Source organism: Phasianus colchicus, chromosome 10 (genome assembly GCF_987193195.1).
Source record: "Phasianus colchicus chromosome 10, bPhaCol1.hap1.1, whole genome shotgun sequence".
Lineage (NCBI taxonomy): Eukaryota > Metazoa > Chordata > Aves > Galliformes > Phasianidae > Phasianus > Phasianus colchicus.
In genome coordinates this window covers 15,973,828-15,999,332 of record NC_143445.1, presented here as the reverse complement: position 1 = coordinate 15,999,332, position 25,505 = coordinate 15,973,828, and the positions used below count along the sequence as shown (strand labels likewise).

The window sequence follows — 25,505 nt, the reverse complement described above, 5'->3', positions numbered from 1 at the left end:
GAAGCAGAACTAATCTAAGAAAACTGCTGGCAGGTAGAGAACTTCCATCTCTGTTGTAGCAGTGCTGTGGCTGGGCCAGACTTTAGCTAATGACCTTGGTCAGCCCAAGGGAATGCTACAGAAAGCAGAGAGATGCAGAAATGTCAATTAACTCTACATGACTTGAGTATAATATCCAAGGTTCAGGCTGAGCAAAAGAGCACTTGCTAGCCTTACCTTTTTCTTTTTTTCCTTCCAAGTATCATGTTTTCTGTCAAGAGTTTTTAATATATTTATTTGAAAACAAGGTTTTGTGAAAGAGTACACTAAATAGCATATATCTGTTCTTCAACCATAAAACACGGACTATCAGCTTTAGCTCAGCACAGATTGGGGCTGCATGCACTGAACAGCAGATCTCCATAGGAAGGTCTTCATGTCTGTCTTTCTGATATCAAGCATAGCGTCTTCTTTAGAGGATGCGATCCTGGAGAAGAGGGAGAGACCAGAAAAGCAAGCATATTTAACTAAGGTTTTTTGTGGTTAGCCCCACACATTCACCCCAGTCTGCCAATGACGCAACATTCACAGTTTGTAGAAGCAAGTCTGCTTTCCTGCCCATCCACCAACTCACGTGCATAATCTTTGCTCTTGGGAACACTGGAACATGCCAGCCCATATCTGGAAATAGAGAGACTGAACTTCTGCCTCTCACTGAGAAACCTGCACACCAGCTGAGGCACTTTAACCAGGGGAACCTGAGAACTGCTATTCACTGCCTTGAACAGATATACAAGGCTCATTATGATGAGACTCAGAGAGCACCAGCGAGCTCATGTCATTAAATTCTGCTAAGAACTGCTGGGAACACAAAGCAATTCAGCAGAGCAGCACTATTCTCTTTTGACCAGTTCTTCTACAATGAGGTCAAGTAGATGACAACTGTGTTATATAAACCACTTGCCCCTCTGGGATCATTCTTCACAAGCTGATTATTCCCAGCTCAGCTGCTGTCTGTGACCCTACATTTCTGCTCAGACTCTGCCCAGGGATGTTCTATTTATGAGCAGCCGGGCCTGCGTGCTTAGAGACCAGATCCAGTATGACTGTATAAGGCCTTATCCAGAACAGTGGGCTTCCCCTCCTACTGCTTCCAAACTCTTCAAACGTTTCTGAATCTAATGTAGAACAAAAGATTTAAAACAAGAGTGCTGGATGCTGGTAACTGCTTCAGTTAATCCAAAGAAGTTTTTACTTTACTTGGGATTAATAAAAGTGCATACTGTACTGTACCTTATGTCTTAATCATCAATGTACTCAAAGGGCTCTGGCGGTTCAGGTTCCTGCTCCTCTTCTTCGATCTTCGGACCGTGAGCTGCCACAGGTTCAACCAGCTCCTCCATATCCTCACTGGTGTCCTTCAGAATGATGATGCCTCCAATGGAAAGCTGTAGAACAAGTACAACGAGCATTAGAAGCTGCTTGCCTGTGCCTTGTGGTGGAGTGTTTGTGGCACAGTCTTACCCTAGGCCATACAAAACACCTCAGGTTCCTCATCAGCAGGAATGAATGCTCAACTCACACCAAAGGAAAATAAGGACCATGACAAGCTAGCTACCAGTTACATCAAATTGAAACCCTGTGCAAGTAGGGACAAAATCAGTTGCATAAGAAGCACAGCTCACATTTGGTCAGACTGATGCATGGTAATTTACTTGTTTGTACCCCACATTAAGAATTCACCGAATACTTGGGCCAAACACTTACAGACTGCTGGAGATCTTAGTGGAGGCAAGAGCCATTCACGTGCCTGCCTTTGCAAAAAGAACAGAGTAAGCAAAGCCCTGACTTCATTTGTGTCCCTACATACATAGATGGACGTAATGATTTATACAGATCTGCTTCTCTGTGATGCTAGGCTTACATAAGGATTAGTCAGTGCTGTCTAGGAAAAGAACCAAAAAGCAAAGCAGATCCTTCCTCCCAACTGCTCATACGTGAAGGAGTCACGTAAAGAATCATTGCTGGTGGCTTTCACCTCAACATTCCATGTCAGAAACAGCACTGTACGTGCTCATTCTCTGCTGACTGGATCTATGCCAAAGGTGCAACTTTGTCAGAAAAAGGGGGAAGTTTCAGAAAGCAAAGCATCCGACATCCACCCAGCCCCCTGCCTGATAAGGGGATGGAACACACAAAGCTTATCCAGGCTGCTTTTTATATTGCCATTATCTATGTCTCAGTTTGATAGAAAATGGCATCTGGATTCACAGCTTTACCCCAGGCTCAGCCTGGCACTTTCCACTTGAAAACTAATTGAACCATAATAGCTTTATAAGGCTCATCTTAAGGGCAACAAAGCCTAGTGAAGCTTCTCTCTGTAGCAGCCTCCCAGGAGGCTATCTGAAACAGAGACTAATCTGATCACCAGCTTCCACTGACTGAGGAATCCTATTAGCAGAACCTCATAAAACAAGGGGAATTAATTACAAAGGTCACAACCAAACATCCTTTAAAGCTAAAACAAATCCTTGCATCTCAAGTACTGAAACATGAGGTGCGAAGAGGCAGTGCTGTGTCATGGCTGGCTGGGATCAGAGCATGAACCACATCAGGAATCCGGGCTATAAACATATTTCAAAGAGGCTTTTTATTCTGGCATTTCCCAAAGCAGTGCAAACCTCCTGAAATCTCAATTTCAAGACCCTCCTTGGTTACACACGCCAATCCCAGCAAAAAAATACTTTTCTGTTCTCAAAATCTGTTATTTTGGGAGAAGTTAAAGTGAGGAAACTGCATCATCCTTACTGACCAGTTCTGTATTAGGATTCACCTTCTTTTGAAGCTTCAGCTGCACGAGTGGACGCTTATTGGAATGCATAGCAAATCTTCCCAAACCAAATACTAGTTGGGTCATTTATTTTTGAAAGATAGAAACAGAAAGATCCTTCAAGAGATTTGCTAAAACAGGGGTGTCTCAGAAGGGGATGATGCACAGAGGATTCCGAAATGCTGATGGAATTCCAGGAAATACATTTATTAAAAACACAAATATTTTCCTAGGAAAAAAAACAGTACTATTTCTGAATAAAGATTTCCCATGCACAATGCTGCAAAAGGGAATAGTGGAGGATGTTATTACGTGTTGGACAAAAATAAAAGCCAAAAGGATTTGTTTCAGGAGACTCAGAGGCCAGGAGCAAACTTATTAGGATTGCTTGGGCAAATGTCATCATCTTTATCTGACAATCACATGCTGTGTCTTTTCTGCGTCAACAGGAGAGGGAGGCACTTTTCTAACTTCATGTGTAACTGAATAAGAAATCTGTTTAATTAAAAAAAATCAAACATTTCTGTTATAAACCCTACTTCAAATAATAACACTCCAGCATACAACATGATGCCTTTTTTTTTTTTTTTTTACTGATTTGACAATGAGCCTGTTCAACTTTTCAGCTCACTGGAAAAGCCATTTCTCAGTGTTTATGTACCCAGCAATATCATTAATACAGAGTGTGCCTGACTGGTTTCCCGGTTACAGCATGTGAAGAAAGAAAAAGAAGAAAAATAAAGATAAAGCAGCACCAACACAATGAAACGGGTTGTAGCAGCTCTGGTTTCCCCCCCAGCTAGAACCGCACACGATCATTTGGACAGAACGGAAATATAGCGGCAGTGAAGTTGTAAATCTCTAAAACAGATTACAGTGGTGCACCACGAGTGAGTGGGACTTTCATGTACACACAGAGCTTCAAGGTCCTAACACATAAGCCCAGCACAGGGGATGTTCTGTTAAGCATACAGACTAGGAGTGGGACACTTACTGGTTTGAAAGGCTGATAGCGGCAGCTCTCTGTCATAGTGAGAACTTTGAGCTGAGCAGGCATGACTCTTGCTGGGTTGTCCAAAAGTTGGAAATTGGGCTCAGGCTCTTTCTTCTTTTCTTTTTCATCCTTCTTTTCAGTCTCATCCTGCAGCAGGAGTAGAACATCAACATGGTTTTAACAGTATCCTCTAACTCCTTCTAAATTCAGGAGGGTAAGGGACAACTTGATACTCAGGAAGCACTTCCAGAGCATGATGAAAAGCCACTCTCCTGCTGAGGAACAAACTAAGATGCATCAATAAGCTGGTACAAGCAATGCCAGAGTGGATCTAAGTACTCCCCAATGGCAATGTCTCACTCGTGACAGCAGGTGAAAGCACATTCAACAAGAGGTGGTAGTGGAACAGTTTACCTGTGACTTCCCCCTACTATACTTAAACTGACCACTTTTGTTCACAATTTAAGATTCTTTAATATCATTACCGAGCATATGAAAATTTCTAAAGATTTAGAAATGCCATTGTGTTTTCACTGCTATAAAGCCATCAGTGACCTTTCACACTATGGGCAGTGACAACAGCTCAATAAAAACGACTCCACCCCAGAGACTCCCTGGGGAACTGCGCTCCTTCACCACTGACTCAGCAGCTGGAGGCCAAAGCTCAGGAGGAAAAAACATAGCATCATTTATATATGTAAGAACCTGGAACATAATTTCCCCATTGCTCAGGAACATCTGCAAATTGCAAACAAAAAGGACTGTAGAAAAGATGGAGACAACCAATAGGAAATTATCAGGAACATCACCACATGCACGGCCCATCTTGTAACAGCAGAATTTCTGTCACAGTTACTGCTCGTTGCTGTGCATATTTCTTGGAAGTTGTGGATTGCTACCACATAACAGGCATATGAGAAAAACAGGAAAGCAATTTTAGCACTAAAACATTTGGACAATTGCAAAACTCTGAACTCAAACACAGCAGGTGGCAGCAAGCTCCCTTTCCGCTATTCCTGTTCTTCTGCTTGATTTAGCCAAAAAAATTCTTTTCAGCACAGCATAGACAGACATGACACATGAATCCCTTCCAATACATTGCTTCCTCTCAACACCTTTACTTAACTGTAGGTTGCAAAACTTTTGGAAGAAACATTCATCTGCTCAGCACATTTTGCTTAGTCTATAGTGCTGTAAGAATAATTTAAAGAAAAGGCAACATTTGATGACAAGGGAATATTGATAAAGGAGCAAAATTAAAAATCACAAATTCTATCTGCACATGAGATGATTCATTTTCTAAGCCATCTGTATGAAGATCAATGCCTACAATATGGCCAATACTTAAGCAGGTCCAGGACAGATATTTTATACATACACCTTTGATCTTATGCCACACTCCCTTCATGTACTATTTGTGTATTTCTTCTTAAATAGAAAGAGGCCCAAAGTCCCTGACCATGCTGCTTCTCTTACATAAATGTTAAACTGGAATCAGAAAGGTTTCTACTGAACACATTCTCCATTTAGTTATTCTTTGCATTTTTGCAGCTGTTAGGCGGGCACAAAAGGAACTGTTCCTTGTCAAGAATCATCAAAAATATTAGCTGCCACTTATCTTCCAAATTACAGAAATCACTAAGAACTCATTATCTAGCTATTTTTCCACTCCTCAGCTTGTTCCAGGGCGACACGTTCCTCACTGATGAAGAGTTACAGTGTTAGATCTATGAGCTGAGAGAAAGAGGACCAAAGCCATCGCCACAACTGCTGAGCAGTGGCCAGATCCTGTGCTCAAATCTCAGCTGGCCCTAAGCTGGACATAGATAAACAACTGGCATTTTGATAGATGGGCAAAGCACCTAAGAGACCGCTGTCAAAAAGGCAGACATGTCAGAACAGTTGATTAAGCACATGCAAAGCCAGAAAGTTTGAGCTCTTAAGTAATCTTAACTGAATTAGACATCACCAAGCAACTTCTACAATGCTGAGCCCATTTAAAAGTATCAGTTGAGGTATCAAGTACATGAAATTAGTAAGACTTTTCCACATTAGTAAGAAAAGCATGTGGATAAGAAAAAGTTCCCTTGGTCTCTAAATATGAATAACAGACAGTGAAATAATGCATAAAAGGTTCACGCAGTTAAAGGCACATACATTTGTCAGAATAAGCTTCTGCCTTGAAGGAAGTCAGTTACTTACAAGGAAGCTTTATTTCTCAGAAATAGTGGATTCATAAGTAATATAGCTTGTTGCTTTTAACAGCACACACACACACAAGATGCTAATGGGTGTATGCACTACACTGAAATGTGCATTATTGTCATGCTCAGAAGTGACTGTAATGCAGGTCACTGCAGGGGCTTTGTTAAGCGAGCGTCAGCCTTCCTGACACACTTTCTACATTTTTAGTGGATGGAGGAAGATGACACAAAAGTTTCAATGTTTACACCCACCACTTCCATCTTTTCTTCTTCTTTCTTCTCTTTCTCCTTCTCCTTCTCCTTCTTCTTGGCTTTTGCAGTGATGGACAACACAGCAGTGGAAACCTGGATATATCAACAGAGGAGACAATGAGTATGACTGCAACACTATGTTGTGCATCAGTCCCCCAGCAAGGGAACAAAGGGAAGCCAATGCTAGGTCATTTCTCAGTGCAAGCATCAATAAGATAAATTTCACACTCTACACATTGCTCTCTTTTAGAGACAAACAGGCCACCATGAAAGCAAATAAATGGCACAGATACATGAATGTGGACTGGGTACAGTCATATATGAGGAAGGACAAACTTCCTAATTTAGGAATTAATTATTACTATTTGGGTCTCTACATGAGATTTTTTAACAGAACAACTAGGGGAATTCTTGTTATTGGGAAAAATCTGTTGCCATGGTCTCTGTGGTAAATAATCATGTATATAGAAACTCTTAAGAACAATCTAAAAAGCAGCTCCACTCTTCTAAACAGACAGCTCTATTTCTCACTGACTTCAAGAAGCACATAACGTACACGTACATATACACATAATGTACTATGGATGAGCCCTCATGAAAATTCAGCATTTCTGAGCTAGGAAGTATCCAGAAGCAACAGTTCATAGAAGAATTCAGCACGTCTCCCCACTTCTAGTGAGTACATCTCTGTCTACAGTAACTGTCCCTGTAAGTAGCTTCCTCAGAGGAATGGAGCAATAGTATTTGTCATGTTGCTGGAGACGGTTTCCAGGCTGAATGTGGATTCATGGTATGTTTTCATTTTGGCCAGGGAAGTTTATAAGAACAGACTCATCCAATTCATATCCTATTCAAAGGTGAGCAGCTATGAGCAGTAAATTTTGCCTTTCGGTAAGAGCTCAGTTTTGGGTTCCTTGGCAGCATGGAAATTTGTCCTGCCCATCATTCAATTCTGACAAAATATTATACCATTTTCACACCATGTCATTCATGAGCATTATGTGCCAGAGGTCTCCACTGCTGCAATTGCTCCCTCAGGGCTGCTTCACCTGTTGCTGTGGTCTGCTCAAAGACTTAACCGTTTTTGCCAGGAAACAAATTGCTTCCACTGTTGTACTGCGTCATCCCTTTCTACGTCTCTAGGTGTTCTCTATCTCACTTGAGCTCTATCTCACTTAGTATTCTCAGTGTTTGTATTGCAGCTGTAGTTTGGAGCCCATGCCACAGACAGGGACACTCGCGCTAGGTGCTGCACACAGATGATACATAAATCAATAGGACGTTAGGGGAAAAAAAAAAAAGAATTTTAATCAAAGTTTCTGCTTGACCACTGGAGATAAGGGAGGTTCCAGCAACTCAGTAGCACAGCAGCTTTATGCCATAATCAGAAAGTCCCAAGCTCAGCAGGAAAAAATAGCTAGAATTCTCTTTCAGAGACAACAGCAACTGCCAATTTTTCTTTTGCTCTTCAAATTCCCTGCTAGTGCCACCAAAGTCAATGTTTATATAGGAGGGAGAAGGGGTTGGTCTTTACAACACAGAGAGCTAGTCCAAATACCTTTTCTTTCTCCTTTTCCTTTGGTACCTCCAGAGGTGGGGGGTAGGCAAATGTGGACGGCTTACAATTGGACTTGTACTGGACTTTTGGCATCTAAAACAAACAGTTAAAAAAAATCATTAGAGACAAAAAGCAGGGGAAAAGGTCCACAGCATAATAATTACTTTAGCTTAATTTTCCTTCCAGCAGAGACAAACACAGATCCTCTAAAGAATACAGGCTTCCCTTTCTCCCCCTCCGGAAGCAGAGAAACTGTTATCAGTGGCAACAGTTCAACTAGAACAATGTTATTGAATTATTGTATAATTCGACTCTGGCAAGCTCTCCTAGCCTCCTCCATACAGCCCATGCTATTCACACCATGCTTTGTTTTCGTTGTTTCAATGCTTTTGCGGTTTCAATGTTATTGCTGTGCCTGCTCATATTAACACAAAATTGGTTTAAGACCTAAGTGAAGATTTTTTAGTGCATGCTAGATCAGACTAAGCACCGCCTGACACTGACCTCTTGCAAAAGGACAGTACTTGTTGGGAGTGGGCAACCAATTTTGCACATTGCAGGGCCAGAAAGCACCCTCTGATAGCCCATTCAATTCTGAGAGTGAGTTCTCATCTCCCTTCCTTTATGACACATCACAGACTAAGAAGAGACGAGGACTGCTCTGAGAAAGCAAGATGGGTGTTGTGCAGCCCCATGTAAACATTCAAGCTAAGTTATATCATGATCTTGCCCACAGTCATTTGGATGCCCTGGAAACCAAGGGACGGGGAGACAGAGCCAAAATGGCAGTACAGTCAAACAGTCAAAAAGGTGTTGTGCTCATTACATCTGAGGATGTGTGGTGACAAAGTAGCAATACAATTCATGTGAAATATTCAGGACAGAGGAAGAAAAAGTCATTTTAATGCAAGTTTCACTTCAAACAGAGCAGTTATTTTGAGCTGTGTATAGACTGACTTGATGCTAAACCCAGGACAGGTAGAAATACACATATCAAAGAGCTGTTTTCTTCTACTTGGAGATGAAGGGGTCAAAGCCCGCTCTTTACTACTCTCCTACCTCTATTCCCTCCACCAGCTCCATAATTTTTGCCTGCTTTTCAGACTTCTTCCAGTGTGCACCACTTCTGGTACGCACAAGCTGGAGGTACTCAAAGAAAACCAATGCAAACATGCATCTCTCGGGGCACTCAAGTCTTCCAAGCCATTACTGCCCATTTTTCTCCACATATTACATACCTTAAGATCCTTGTTAAGGCCGATGACACATGTTGGGGTGAAAGCCAGTGATAAGAAGTGACTCAGGGGGAACCAGAACCAAAACTGGGTGAAGACCAGAACTCCCACTACAGAAGGCATGTGAGTGTGTCCCGTCCTTGACTGCAGTGAAATAGTCACATTATGTCCCCCTGGAAATAATCAGAAATGACATCACTTGAGTTGATGCATCCCTGGGTATCCCATGAGGATGCCGGAATAATGCATCTCTAAAACAGCTGCTGTGAAGGCGATTGACACGGTGTGAGCCAAGCCATAATGCTGTCAGCTTTCTCCTCTGTCATCTCACCTTTGACAGTGAAAGATGTGAGCAGTGTAACTACCTCTATCTATCTCTGTACACCTGCTTAGTATCACCAGAACAATCAATGAATAGAGCCCTTCTGTGTTTGTTTTGCCAGGAGACGGTAGGGTTCAGAAGGTAGAGAGACCAAACAGGCAAACCTTCATCATAACTATTTCCAAAACACAGTGTATCGATGAACCACAAGACAAGAACCACAAGGAAAACAGCACATACAAAGCACTCCGTAGAGAAACTTTTGTCTGCCTCCTTGAACAGCCTATTATTCAGATGAAATATGCCTACAGTTTTATTCTACACCATCTCAGTAGAAAAAAATGTAAACAGCAACAACTTCAAAAGCTCCTTCTAGAGGCGATCAATCTATGCAGCAAAGAGACAAGCTCCTGCAGTCTTTGCAACAAAATTAAATCTCTGCCAGACAACCAAGTCTTAGGTTTGTACTTGCAAAGCAGAGACCAAAACAACTCCGTATGTTGATATAGTGCAGAAACATCCAGCTAGAAACCAAATTGAAAGATTGGGCTTGCAGACAGTGTGAGAAAGTGTTAATCTGATCTTCAGTCTTCTGAGGAGCACAGTGAATTGAGTTGAAGAGAGCACCAGGCAAGTCCATTACCGCTGACATGCCCAAGTGCAGGAAGGTTAACTTTGTTAAAATACAAACGCCCACTCCTTCCAGACTCAGGGCACTATGTGGCTGAAAAGTCCCAAACTGGAGCAGCATTCCTTCGCTGTGCACAAGCAGTGATCTGTAATAGGCAGCAATTACCAAAACTAATGAAAGCCCTGAATCACACAACTTATCACACACTTACTTATATGTCAGTTAGTACCAGGAGAAACAGCGGAAGACAAAGGATTTTGATGTCCCCCTATAGGATATTGTGCATACATACACTCTCCCTGCTGTTCCTTTTGAGATAGCAATAGATCTCCTGCTGTTTGACTAGAGAACTCCTTCCAAGCTCCTATTTGAAGAAAGATAATAATATGATTTCTGCTTTCACCCCGTCCAGGTTTGCTCTGCTTTTCATTAACTTCTCTAGCACCACTCTCACACTTGTATTTGAATTTGCAACATTAATGAGGCACTGCCTGAGATCTTGCATTATCCTTAATCATGTCAAACACAGCACTCTGAAATCTCAGGTCTTCTCCTCCATGTTTCTTCATGGCATCACTATATAAGGGCCACGTTGAATAATCTGCAGATATTATAGGTAAAGCAGTCCAGTGGATGTTGCACAAGCAGTTTAACTATACTTTATCAAACTTTTGGAATTTTTTTCCGATTTATTTTTAATCTTCAGAATTATATCATCCCATTCCTGAAATTTCCTGGATGATTAACAGAAGTCTATTCCAAAGATGCTGTCATGCTGCTACTTCCTGCTGTTTTACATGCAAGCAGACCACCCCACTCCCAGGGTTTTGTGGGAAGCAGGAAAAGTCGAGAGACACTGCATAATTGGAACTATCTTCACAATTAAACTGCAGCCCTGCCAACCTGGAAGGGAACACATGCCCGATCTTTGGATGGATGCTGTGACATGATAACTCAAAAACAAACCAACCAACCCCAAATCAACCATCCAAAAGACCCTCAAAACACAGCCTTTTTTAGGGTGGTACTGTAACGTCCATTTTCCAGAATTCACATTGCTACTGTGGCAAGATTTATCAGAAGCCAAGGGCCTGTTCTGAAGGCTACAAGGATTTACTGGCTTAATGTTAACAAGGAAGGTGAGCACAAAAAGCAGATGCTGATGATTTTTATACTCTGATGAACTCATTCATGGCTTGTAATCGTGACAGCACTTTTGTAACACTCATCACTCGATTCTACAAACTTCTTTCCTTTGACAGGTAGTCACCATACTCATTAGATGCTTCGTTAGATCTTGGAAACCAGTTTCCAACACCAACTTACATTGCATCCTCTTTTCAAATAATCATTTATCGATCTACAAAACAAATGTTTATCAGCTCAAATATAACATGTTGTGTGAGATGCGTATTTTGAGGGGCAACAGTGAGGAGATGGGCAACTCCTTCCTCTCTAACTTGGAAGATGACTCCTTTTCCATTCTTTGTCTCTAGTACCACTGAATCCAGGATGTACACCTTCATGCTCTCAACAGCTGCTTCCATTCAGTCCCCAAGAAAACCTTTCCTTAAAACAGAGAAAAGAATTTTTCCAGATATACTACTTAAATATTTGCATGCTGACTACCACTCCTTTTCTCATTGATTGAGAAATGCAGCATTCAGAGAATCAGAGAAGATATGTACAGTTCAGAGAGCAAAATAGTTTCCAAATAGGTCAAATGCCGGCATCTGGTTAAATCACCATATCCCTTTTATAGCTCACATGTACTAATACATATTCCAGAAAATAAGGCATCTTATTTTTGCGAGGAACAGAAAGGTATTCATCAGTCTGAAACAAGAGAGCGTGTCTGTACATGAATTATGAAAGTTCTAAGGTTTTGGGGGGAAAAATAATATGCTAAATTTAGAATGTCTACATTTTTCTTATTTTAATACTGTAAAAAAGCAGCTGCTGGGCCTTAACAATTAGACAATGATCAAATGAAATCACCATGAAACCATGTCTGATGGCTGCCTCTTTGTCAGAGCAAAAAGCCCACCTCCAGTGCATCATTTCCCAGCTGCACACTGGAAATCTTGCACTTTTAATCAAAGCCTGTCATTGAAAGAGAATTATACTTTTCTACTTCCTCTGCAAAAAAACCCTCAAAGACTCTCAATAACCCTAACTATAGCAGATAATACAAACAATCTTTTCTTTCTAGTAGTGATAATTAAATTTGATAGCCCATTGTTCAGATAATCACTTCTAGTTGGATGGGAGAGATAAAAGAATTTTTTCTTTTAAGAGACTCTAATGAAAGTGGCAACAGGTTAAGAAAGGGAAGTTCACAGCCTTGCTCCAGCAGCACAGGGAGATATAAAGAGTTGAGATGTTGGCACAAATTCACATGCAGTTTACTAAAATTGAGTGTTTATGGTTTCTAAATCATTATATGATGCCCATGTGACATATGAAGCAAAAAAGGGTTTAGCTGCATTTTTATGATTTAATCTTAAAGAATTCGAAACCGAAAGCTTTTGGTAAAGCTGAGAGGTTTTGAGCCAGCTGGGCTCTTGCTTTTCCAGTAACACAGTCTGAATATGGGAATGATCAAAATTACAGTAACAATTTTGTCAAAAAGACTGGTAAATCTGAGTTCCAGCAGAGGTACCTGGGAAGCAAGGTGAAATTAATGGAGGTGATTCATGTTTCCTTCTCTGTAGCCCAGTCACGAAGCATGGAGCAGCCTGACTGCCACACGCATGCCAGGAACACAGCTCTCTAAGTACACTTCTATGCAGATAGGTGCAGGCAGCCCTGTGTTTTTCTCCCCCAGCTACATGGGTGGCCAACGTGGTAATTTCATACAGATACTAATAACAGTGCTTGGTGCTGTGCTTCAGCCAGGCCAAGGGGACAGATAAGATATATTAGACTTCTTTGCTGATGTGACTTCAGGACTAATCCCGATCTCAGAGCATGCAGAAAAGCAGTTTGTTTCTACCTACCACAGGGAACAGGGGCAAGGAACTCTGTAGCCAGGGAAGCCCACAGCGCAAGAGACTATTTGAGACAAACTGTGTTTGGATGCATAGGACAGCAGTGAAAAACTTGGAAAGGAGTACTACTCACACACAGCACTGTACATGTCTTATCTCCAGCAGAAAGAAAAATTCAGAACAAAACACTGTTTGCCCTCTTTGCTTACAGAAACTTTCCCTAATAGGCCCTGCAATTCTGCCCTAGAGAAATGCTAACGCCCTTTATGGAATCCTACCCCTGTTCAACACTGAGACATTCACACTTATGAAATGTTCCCTACACTAGAAAAAGGTAGTCTCTGTGACCTGGAACTACACAGCAGGATTTCTTTCTTTAATTAAATAAAATTAATTGCAATTAGAGATTTCTTGCTGCTATTATAGGACAAACACAAAGCCAGCACCTTATCTCCCAAATGAAATAGCTATTACAGATATGAGAAGCACTCTATAATCAAACACGTTTAAGCAGAGTTGGCTGCTTTAGATGTTTAGCAAATTACCTGCATCCAAAATGCCTTGTGCCAGGATTGCTCCAAACTTGGCCATAACATCATCGTGCTTATCATTGATCACTTTGGAATAGAGTTGCCTGAACTGGCTGACCTGAATGGGAGAAAAAGAAAGAGAAATTATAAAACTGATGTATAAAACATGAGTCAAATATTCTGTCTTTATGGGAAGCATCCTGGATTTTTGCATACTAGAAGAACAACCACTTTTACAGTACTTTTAATTGTGGGTGATACAAGTCTAATAATTAATTAAAGAGGTGTTCCCCACTTGCAGACACTCATAGAGTGATTTTAAAATATTCGGGAAGGATGTGCATTTCCAAACCACATGTTACAGGCCTTTGGGAATTGCCTGAAAATCTCTGGAGCATCAGTGAAATAAGCGACCAACCAATGAGTTTGCTGCATCTCCTACACATTCTTAGGTGCGTGACACTGAGCTTTATTAAATTTCCTCCTATTCCTACTGCTGAAAACCTCAAACTTATTCCAGTTTTCCTGAACAATATTTCTGCTGTATGGATAATGCTCTTATGGTGCGTCACCAGCAGATTTTGCTACTGCACTCACACCTTTAAAGTCAAAATCATTAATGAAAATACTGAATAATGTAACAGATAATCGCAGCACGTTTACTACAATGTTTTAAGTGTGCTTTAATAAGGGAAATTGCTGAACCTTTGCCTGTACCACCGTCATTGCTTCAAACAGCTTCATCTTTCCCTAAGTTCACTCAGTGTTGAAGAGACGGAACAGCATCACATCCAGGAATATACACAGCTCAATCAAAGATTAAAAACTTATGTTTTGATATACATGTGAGCAACACCACAGTTGAAGTGATTTTTATCACTTGAAAAAGCTGAACAGGAAATCCCAACCTGCAATTCGGTCCAAACCCGGAAAGCTGCATCTAATCCTCAGCATATCTGGAAAAAATCTTCCACACCTCTTCTCTAAATTAATTTTGACCCAGATACCTAGGAGACATTTTATTTTCATGTCACACGTCCACCTCACGCACTCAAAAGCAAAGGACACCCTTTCAGAAAGGTTCCTTCCAAATCTCTTGAGCCAGTTTCTCCCCACTCTTGGGTCATTTTGTTGCTGGTATCCCAAACCGTTTTCCTACAACTACAGCCACAGACAAGCAAACTTCGACCTGAAGCCATCAGAAACACAAAGCACGAGACTGGCTGCCCTTAAACAGAGGCAGCAGAATTGCTGTCAGTTATTAGTTGTCTGTTTGCCAGTTCCCCTTTGCATTAAGAAGCTTTTAGTTATGAGGTGGTAACATCACCAAAGGGAGGTGGCTGAAATCTTCAGGGTAGCCACATGTACAGGTGGGTAACAGGGAGATACTGCTCACACAATACAGGGTTTCACTGGATGCAATGAACCAGCTCTGCTCACTGCCTTGCTCTATTTATGCTTTTTTCATGCTCTCCCAATGTTTATTTATAAACACTTACACTGAGGTTTACACATTTAATATAAATAGTTTGTTTCTTAAGCTTGACCTCTGGTACACTGGAAAAATACCTCTTTTTGTACTCGCAGTGTTGTTTTCCCTCCCTGCTCATACTCACAGCTTTAGAGGCACAGCATGTCCTGCCTACTCCTCCCAAAGCGACATGGGCAACCACATGCAAGCTGGGAGAACCAAAGCCTTCAGATATTATTTGAGAGACAAAGAAGCAGCACGTAAATCTGTTAGTCTGGCTTTGTTGAACAGCAGGATTTCAGTGCTTTTGTTTAGAACACATCGTTCCTCTAAGTCTAGGTGCAGCTTCTGGGCTTGCAACATTTATAAAAACAGTGGGATGTTATAAAGCTCTGAGAAACCACTCATTCAGTGAACTGTATTCTGGAATTTGCACAGTAACCAAATCTTCAGAGAACAAAATGCTGGGTGAGGTGAGGAGACATTGAGCAGGTCTGCTAATGTTGATGCTGGCGTCTCAAGTCTGACGGAGAAGCACCTCGGAGCGTGGCGGGCGCCTCTCCACAGCTCCTGCTCACAGATACCAGGGCAGAGCCAGCATCAGTGCCACCACAAACCCTCCGGCCTGACCTGATGGGGGCAGCCAGCCCATGGCAGGGGGTGGGGCTGGGTGGGCTTCGAGGTCCCTCCAACCATTCTGTGATTCTATGATGTCTGCAAGTGACTGATGTGAACAGGGTGGAGTGGGGAATCGGTGCAGGGCAGGCTGCCACGAACATGTGTTGAACAGCTAGAATAAGAAATAGTCATTATACTCTGCTTGCAAAGTACAAAATCTGTACTGCCACAGCAAAAGCTCCGCTTTCAGATAAATTGTGTATACCTATGAACAACTGCCAACTCCGAAAAACACACAAAGATAGTGTGCTCCTTTTGAAGTTTTACTTTAACACCAGCAGTAACAAATCTTTTATGACAGGGCAGGAGAGCACCCCGCCTGGCTTTATGCACTGAGCAAACCTACATTCAACAACTGACCCAACGCTAGAATGAACAGCACATCTGCACACTTTTTCAGGCCATTCCTAGAAGTAAACACTTCACAGCATCAGGCATTCTTAACTGGATCAGCTCCCAGCTGTAAAACCTTCCTCAAAATTGAGGAAAACCTGCTTTGGCAGGGTTAGCTGTAGAAAAGTACCATCCTCATGCAGCCCCTGAGGAAAGCAAAGCAGGTACAGACAGAACCTCAGCTCTACTTTCACTGTGTGGCAATCACCTCCTACAGAATGGCTCAATGTCAACAGACAATAGTTTGTAAAGCAGCTGATGTAAAACATGTCAGAGTTTATTTGGCGTGGTCCTTTAATCTTCTGTTGTTTTCCCTTCAAATCACAGCAATGAGCACATCCCACACTACTGAACTGATTTGTTTAATATGTTGTGAAATTTGCAAGGTCTGTTTCTCCCTCAAAATCTTCAAGTATTTTCAAAACTTCGTAGTATTTGGAAATGCTATCAAGAAATTTATTTGGCCAAATTCTTGGAGGAATACTAAAACATAGGCAGTGAGTCATTTCATCTTTCCTAAGAAAGATGCCACACACCATTCTGACAATTAATGCTGGTCAAAACTGCATGCTGCTGACTTCAAATTAAGCCAAATGCGCAACCTTAGAAACACAGAGGAAACAACACAGGCTTTAAGGCATGGGAATGATACAGCACCATTTCCTACCACAAGCCCGAGGGGCTCGTATTATTTAACATTTAATAGGTTGTTTACCACTTCTCCCTCCACCAGTCAACATCATGTATGCAAAGCCCGTGGGTCTGTTAATACAGTCCCTGTTTTATTAACAGCTCACAAATGGAAACTGTGATAGTCAATGTGTGCGATGCTTATTGCAAGTGCAAATTCTGAAGGATAAGATTTAGGAATCCATTTCTAATAAAGCAATATTTAAACCACTTGTGTGCTTTTTCTATTCATCTCTGAAAGCAGAAGCTGTTCTAGATATGATTGCTGTCTTCAAACTACGTAAGAGCATACAGCATTGCAAGCATCCAACAGTAACAGGCTTCTCTGAAGGAAAGCTGAAAGGGTGCTGCCAGGGTACTGTAAGAAAACATTTTTGTATCTTAGCAAGACTGAGTATTTCAGTTAGAAAAAAGAAATACTAGGTCCTGGTTTCCTTACATCTTAAGAGAAAATAGGCCAAGATGATCAAAGAGGAAGGGAAGAAAAATACTCGAACTTGTTCATTATCTTCTTATTCCATAAAGATCACTGCCCCAGCGCACAAACAGCAAAAGGAAATCCAATAAATCCAATACAAGATGTTAGGACAAGTAGCATGCCTCCCAAATTGCTGTCTTAATTGCCCTGCTGGTCACAAATACATAACAAAGTTGCCATTGATTTCTGTTGCAATGATCTCATCATATCTATAATTTAGGATTCCATTTCACAAAATAAACTTGTTATTGTTCTACATCCTACACTAATATGGTTCTTAAATGTATCAGCAGAGAACAGGAAAAGCCACGCTGGCTGCTTGCAGAGGAATCTGAGTTTCAGCTCCAAAGAGACACAGTCAGCTTTACACAGCACTTGTCATCCTTTGGGGCACTTCAGAAACTTGCAAGCTCAATTATTTCTTTATTAACATCACTCAGTTAACCTCTATTTGTTTAAATAATAAGTGCAACTGAGAAGAAGACAAATACAAAAAAAAAGATGAAAGCACAGTGAATTAAAATAATTTGATTATTAAATCTCCACTTATTGCCATTATTTCAGCACTGCAACGTGCAGCTCAAAACTCTGAAGTTGCATTTCTTCCTTCTTGAAAACCTTTCTGTATCAATGCAGAAGTAATGAATGCACTTTGTAACTGCAGCCCCAACCAGGTCCAAGGTAGGACTGCTGGTGTTAGTGGTTCTGCACTAGGTTCTGAGAAAAATAAAGTAAAAAATAGTAATAAAAACCAACGATGGGAAACGAAGCTATTTCCATGGACAGATGAGGAGCTTATTTGATGCGCTCAACTTGAAAGGGAAAGTAAGATAAAAGCACGTTTGAGAGAAAGGTTCCTGCTATTCTCCATGCTTCAGATTCCAATCTGAAGGAAGGGAAGAGAAAATGCTTGAAGTAGGATTAATGCAAAATGGCTAAGTTGGATAAAGCAGGGCAATGGATCTATTTGCTCCTGTCTTCATCTCCAGTTAGCACCAGAGAATCTGAAGTCTTTTGAACCCAAAGCACACTGCTCACACGAAGGCTACAAAAGAGGCAGTACCAAATGGAAAGTAATGACAGGAAGGCAGTCAGACTATATGCCATGACCTTTACTAAATCATTCTCCTGCATGCCAAACATCTCAGAGCATTTAGTAGCAGTGAGACAGTGATATGAAGTTGTCTAAATGTAAAATTTAGCTTCTCGATAACCCCACAAAGACCACAAACACAGTCTGTGGGACATGAAACCCAAGGAGCACAGCCTATTAGCTGCTTATCTACCAATTGCTCCATCATGCAGTTTAGAAATCTAATCAGTTTAAAACACGTCACCGTAACCCAAAAATGGCCAGTTATCTGAACTCCACCTTTTCACATCAGAGCAATTTTTCTTCAGGCTGGCAGAGTTCCAAAACGCTTCCCATGGAAATAAGGATAACAAATAACGTAATGGGCAGCATATTCCTCACAATATTCCTTTTAATTTTGAGTAAGAAATTGTGGCATCTACAGATAACTTCCTTCAAAATAAAACGGATACGTTTTGTGCTCAGTTCCTAAATTATCAGGTTATTTCAAGGATTCCTTATTAGTTTATATCGTGTAGGATTTTTGCTGCCATGTTTTCAGTGTTTGCAGCATTTCTATGACCACATCATGAATTGCCTTCTGCATCTGTATTATGTAACAACACATTTTGGCTCGTAAATGGGGCTTTAGCATAAAGCTTTTCCAGTTCCTCTCTCCATTTTTAAACAAGGCACTGAGCCCCAGACTGTACATCTCGTCCTGTATTTGCTAGCCAACAATTTTAACAACCTGCTTAGTAAGCCTACATATTACACAGACCTCTGAAGCTAAGGATAGCAGCACTCTCTGGGAAAAGAAATCTGACTTAGTACACACTAAAATGACCGCTCCTTCCATTTGCGCTTCTGTATAGGACGTGGATTCTTTCACCTATCATCTCAAAAGACTGAAAACCCAATGGATGGATTACTCACAATGTCCTTTCATAAAAGAAAGTATCATCCTTATTTTTTCGGGTGGAAAAGCATGAGAAGGCTATACCATTTGCCCAGCACTACAGAAGAGCACAGACGAATGATTAAACTTAACTTCCTATACTCAGAGCTGGCATTCCAATCAGTGGAAATGATAAAAAGAACAAGTAGCTTATTTCCAAAGAAAGGATCTTCCAGCTTCATGTTACAGTCATTTCGTATCTTGGAAGATGAGGGGATCTGACAGAGCTCTACTGTTCTCCTGCTTTATTCAGAACTACAGTTTAGATAATGTAACTGCCAGATTATGCTCAGTGAAAAACTCCCTTTCTATTTTTATTTTTAAATAATACAGAAGAACAAACTGCTAGCACAGCCATAGGTTCTGTGCCTTGGAAATACCCAAGCACCTGTATTTGTGGATTTTCTTTGCTTTCCCAAGCAAAATTTTCCAACAGAAAAAGGTTTTTTTTTCCCCTCATTCTCCCTATCCAAACTCAGTAAAAGTGTGGCTGCTTTTATTATAGTTCAATTTCTGAAATGATGTCGATAAAAGCAACCCATTACGATAGGTGAGTAGTAAAGTACCAGCTACAGCTCAGCCTCACTGCTCACCAGAGAACATGAAATGTGAAACCTCAAGGCTTCTATTAACGCAGACTTTTAGACTGAACAAATGTTTGCATATTATCATCTGTCATATACTTACAAGGCAACCTGTTTTTAAAAGCTGAACACAGCACATGCAACCCTTTTTGCCCTCCAAGCAGAAAGAAAAGCTCCATTAAAAAAATCACTTGCTATAAAGGAAATGAGACAGTTCTGGCAGCAGAAATTGTTTCACCTGAAAAGCATACATTGAGCTGCAAAAAAAAAAAAAGCTTTACTAGACAACCCTGCTCACACAAATCACAAGTCTACAGGCCTCAATACATTTCAGAGGAAGTGAGATACTTGTGTTTTTTCAAGATAGTTTAGCATCATTACAGAATACACTCTTTATAAGCAGGAGTATGTAGTCAGGTAACATCCAAAGTTAAAATGCCGTCATTTAACAGGCATATTTCTATCGCCATGCATCACTCCCTCATTCAAAAGTGCATGCTCCAGCCCACACAGGAGTTTCCTGCTCTGCATTCAGCTCTTGCTCTTCATGAGGCACATACTCTCTTGCTAATGCTTACATGCAGTGATGAGCACTAACAACCTGACATCCAAGACCACACTTCCCACCTAGCAACTGGTATGTAAGGCATGCCACTATTACCTTTGGGCAGGTAATCTCAGTCTGCTGGATCATGATGAGGGCAGATGCAATCAGAGCTCCTTGACGTACGTAGTTCACAGGGTCATTTGTCATTGGTTCAAGCAAATTAATTGCTTCCTATAAAAAAAAAAAAAAAGCATCACAAAGTTAATACTATTGTTTTCAGTATCCCAGGATTCAGTGCTGTAATCCAAGGTTAACAGATTGGTGCTAACACATACATTCAAAACAAAGCAACTAGAAACTTAAAATGTGATGGATGGAACAAGATCTACTTGCAGAAACAAGACAATAGATAAGCAACTGTTGTTATAAACAAGAAACACATTCAGTGCATGAGAACTATTGACAATGGCATGTCTTAATCTCTACACATAAATTATACTTATACCTTCTTTGCCATTCTTTGCAACAAAATGCATCAGCATTACCTTCATTTTCCACTTTAAAAATAATGCAGAGATATCAAACAATGTGTCAGAGGTCATAAAATGAGACAGTAAAGTAATCAAGGTTCCAAATTTCTGACCTTATACTTCATCATTAAAGCCAGTAAAATTCAGCTTCACACAAATGCACTCACAGCAAACCCACATCAAGTGGGGCAGCCTACAAGCACCCAAATAGTAAATTTGGGTTTTGAAAACATTTCAAACTCCTCTACTGTTTCTCCAAACTCAGTAACTTCCCAACTAAGTCCAACATGAACACAATCTATCTTGGATCTACCAATAAATATTCATTTCAACACTGAATATGGATTATGAAAAGCCATAAGAAAGCCATTGTAATACATGTTGCTTAGATATCCAGGATCAGCAAGTGAAATTTGCTGGCTTCTCAGACTAAATAATCTCTCTAGGAACATCTTTATTCTCTGTTTACAGTTCTGCCATTTTGTCAAGCCATGACTTAAACATATAAAGAATTATTACAGTCACCATTTCATTTCTAATCATCCAAGGTTCTCAGTGCATACTGCATAAGATAACAAAACTCTTCTAAACTCACTGCTGCCAAAATGAGATCCCTCTCCTCCTTCAATTTCCCTTCAGCTGTATTGTCTCTTCTCTTTTCCTGTGCAAGCTGCAGCCCTCATTTCATCTCATCTCACAGTGAGCTTTTCCAGCTTGATAATTCAACAGAGAACTGAGGTTTAGCCCTGGCCAGTGTTCTGAGAGTTTGTGTCTGCACCAACCCACTGAGATGGAGGAAAAGGGGCAAGAGGGACTGAAATTATCCATGTCAACAACAGCAAGTTGTCAGAGTACTAAGCCAGTGCTCACCAGCCACACTCTTTAGATCTAAGTAGAGTAAGCCTTAGCAGTTTGTATAGCCATTGGCTGTATAGATAAACTTGGTGAGTGGCAACACAGAGGCTGTCTAAAAGCACTCTGAAATGGCATGTGAAGACTATAAGAAGCTCAAAGCGCACTTTTAATCCATTATGTGATCTTCTGATTACAGAAGTTGGACATACCTGGCAGTCTCTTGTACTGAGCTTTCTTCTGTTCACACAAACTGAGGGCATGAACAAAAGCAACTGAATGCATGAGTATCCCAGCACAGACCTCTCGGTGTACTTCACTCAGGGTGAGGCTTCTACAAACAAGCTGATTTTATACAAAACACCATTTCTGAGAAAAACTTCTAGTGCCCTCACTTACACTGCTTTTTACCATGAGCTATCTTGGAGGCTGAGCTCTTCTGCCTGAAGGTATTATGGGTTGCTAATTCATTCTTTTGGCATGCACTGAATATCATATAATGGAACACTGACCATGACCAAAAGCTTCCCAATTTCTCAAGTCCAATATAATTAGGCTTTCAAAACCTACTAATCTAAGCTTCAGAAGGTATGCATTTGCATAATCTGATGGCTTAGATCTTTACCATACCAAGCATCTGGAAATAAAACAGACTCTTTTGCGCGACTAAAAGCATTTCCAATTAAATCAACTTGTCAGATGCAGAAGGTTAAACATAATTAGCTCCTCAATTCCACCTTCCACTTGAGAATAAAGCAACCTGGATAAAAATAGTATTTTCAGTATGCTTTCAAGTCTGCATGCTTTAGATACTAAAGCTGGCAGGCAGCACATGTCAGCATTCTGTGCATTTCACAACAAGTGACATGCTGGGGAGCACTGTGTGCAAGAGCCAAAGAAGTAACGTTTAATACTAGCTGAGGAAGGGAGATACAGATACATTTGAGATGTATCAAAGATATGGAAGCATGAAATATTACTTTCAAATATATAATCTGTGCATCTATTTCAAAACTGTGATTCAGTACTAGTACTGAATACATACGTGGATGAAGTGTGGAAGCTTATTCCAGAGTTTACTTGATGCTTGTCTTATAGAAATGGGAAAGACCCTTGTCACCTACATGTGAGAGTTATCTCTTTCTTACTGATACTTTCAAAGGAACAGAGAATTACACACTGGAAAACACAGTAAGTTTCAGTGTATTTGGCTCTACATGAATTTTCCAAGATTTATGTACCACAGAGAAGAAGAAAAGAGCTGGTTTGCTGGTTGCTGCTTTCCTATCACTGGCATTCCCTATCCTCCTCCAAACTGATCTGTACAAGATCAAGGATGAAGGAAGGAGTAATGGTTCTGGAGTACTGAACATCCATTTAATGTTGAGTGGCTACTAACAGTAAGAAAACTCTTAGGGAAAGTTTGAGACAAAATTTAAAGTAGTACTGCTCTCCTACAGCTGCCTAGGAGTGTGCAAGTGCAAGAAATGTGATTTCTGTGTGTGACATTCCTGCACAAACATCTCTGTGGAAGGAGAGTACAAAAAAGTGAATGGATCTGATCCTCACCTTGTTTCCAGTGCCCGCACAGCAGATGCCCAAAGCCATGGCAGCCCCATAGCGCACATGGGGATTGTAGCTCTCCGACAGCAAAGAAACCACACTTGGACACTGCTCAGGAGTCCTAAAGAAAGGCAAAATAAAGTGTTATTTATTACTACTGTTCTTCAAAATTTGGAGACTTTGTTCTGTTGATACAGGAAAAACTTGAAACTGTCCTTCTACACAGTATGTTTTGCATTTCTCAACTGTAACAAGAGGAGCAGAACAGATGGACATAGAGAAGAACAGGGAAAAGTGTATAAATTAATAAATTTCCCCATCCCAGCAGATATGACACACAGCTGTCACCTACTAGAATCTTCTTTCCGCAATGTATATTTTCTGTAATGAAAATAAGCATGTCTCGTGCTCATTTCCCTTCTGAACTCTTATACATTCACCACAGCTCATTCTTAAATCTACCCAATCTCATGACACCACAAACACACAAGCAATGCAGGAATGCAGTTGGCAAGTACATGCTCATGAAAGAGAAAAATAGAAAACTATAAACTGCAAGAGATTTAATTATGAGTGGTTGCAAAATGCATACCATCTGGTTATCTTCTCCATTTCACTGCCCATCACCTCAGACTAGCTCTGCAGTTGTCGCATCTGCAATCCGAAAGCCAGTCTTACAAGCCATTTGGTTTGACTGTAAGCTGATTTCAAATGAAAATATACAAATGAAAACTAAGGTGTTCTCAGCTTTTAGCTTTCAGTTCTAAGTCAGTTTGTGATATCGGCTCTTTTCTTCTTGTGTTTGCTATGTTGGAAGTGGAGGTTGTTGGCAGTACCTGTAGTACGTAGGAACTGTAGCATCATGTTGCATTGTTAGGTGCTTATCAAAGTACTCAATCAACTCAAGGCATAGGAAAAAAAAAATGTGATTATGCTCCAGTGTTGTTCTTTTGTAAACACATACCTGAATCATACAAAACAGATACAAGTGACCTCAAGCAGTAACGTATCTTCTTTGTTCATTATGACCGAGGACCCAAGACAAGCTCACATATCCAGCTATGTGAAATTCTGCACTGTGCAGATAATCAGCTTATTTCTACTCTGACTACTATCTCTTCCCATTTCAACACATCCCCCATAGTCTCCTCCAATAAGCAGCCCTGAACTCCCCTTTGCACATCCCTCTCCTGCTCTTGCTTAGCTCAGACCAGCAGCACCCACCCAGGCTCCAGCCTTGCTTCATGTACGTCTGAGGGGACCCACAAGCACCCTGGTTCCACAGGCTGCTCAGCACATCAGCACTCTGCTCCTCCCCAGAACATTCACATGAGAAATACACAAGAGGAGAAGAACAGCTGGAAGCACTAAGATGCTCCAATGCCAAGGAACACTAAGAAATCAGAAGGAGATGGGAAACAAAATGATTCTGTCCCACAAGCCAGCAGACTAATATACTGTATGACCTAAAAAGCATGTGTAAAACCACCTATCAGTCTGTTGCTCAAATAACAGCTGAATGTTTACTCAAAACAAGCTGATGTGGAGAGCGGGAATCACAAATCCTGTAACAAGTGAGCCTGAGCATTCAGCTGCACAGAAGATTTCAGCTCTTGAACAAAGACTCTTAACACCTTTTTATTTGCTTTACTTCAGCAAATGTTGAGCACGCAGATTGCAAGTCAGACAGGAGAAAAAAAAATCTTCTGGTAAAGACGTGATTATGCACTTTGAAGAATTAATTGTTACATTCCTGCTCAGAAAGCTGGATTTTATAGAGTCATTAACTTGGACAGATCCTTGCATCTCAGGGTCAGAAGTTCCGACAGTTTTTATTACAGAATCAGGATTAACACCCACCAATTCATTGCAGAATTCTTAGTCAGATTTACATTATTTGTGGTCATTATTTTGAATGCTTTTATCTCAAATCTACCCATAAAACAGTCAAACAGTGACAGATGGCCTCCTGTAAATCCATCGTGGGAGTAGAAGTTATTTAAGGGATCCCACCACTTCCCTCACTTCTGCAGTCTTCTCAATACTGCAGCCTTCCAGAAGTTCTTCCCCACATATTACACAAGAGAAGGCAGAATCACAAGTGGGCAGAGGAAGCTAAAGAGCCTCATAAAAACACTCATCAGAGGAACATGACCTCAGTTAC

General features: G+C 40.8%; 1 protein-coding gene across 1 annotated transcript in view; it reads right to left on the bottom strand.

Moving 5' to 3' along the window:
- Window positions 1–258: 258 nt before the first annotated feature.
- The window catches only part of PSMD1 (proteasome 26S subunit, non-ATPase 1), a 61,893-nt gene continuing 36,646 nt past the window's right edge, over window positions 259–25,505 (bottom strand). The window contains exons 17-25 of the mRNA XM_031603481.2: window positions 23,348–23,462; window positions 20,511–20,627; window positions 13,541–13,643; window positions 9,056–9,225; window positions 7,818–7,910; window positions 6,260–6,352; window positions 3,804–3,950; window positions 1,273–1,427; window positions 259–466 (exon numbers count right to left, since the gene is read on the bottom strand). Coding sequence (XP_031459341.1) covers window positions 1,281–1,427; window positions 3,804–3,950; window positions 6,260–6,352; window positions 7,818–7,910; window positions 9,056–9,225; window positions 13,541–13,643; window positions 20,511–20,627; window positions 23,348–23,462 — 985 coding nt within the window. The 3' untranslated portion in view covers window positions 259–466; window positions 1,273–1,280. The remainder of the gene's footprint in view (window positions 467–1,272; window positions 1,428–3,803; window positions 3,951–6,259; window positions 6,353–7,817; window positions 7,911–9,055; window positions 9,226–13,540; window positions 13,644–20,510; window positions 20,628–23,347; window positions 23,463–25,505) is intronic.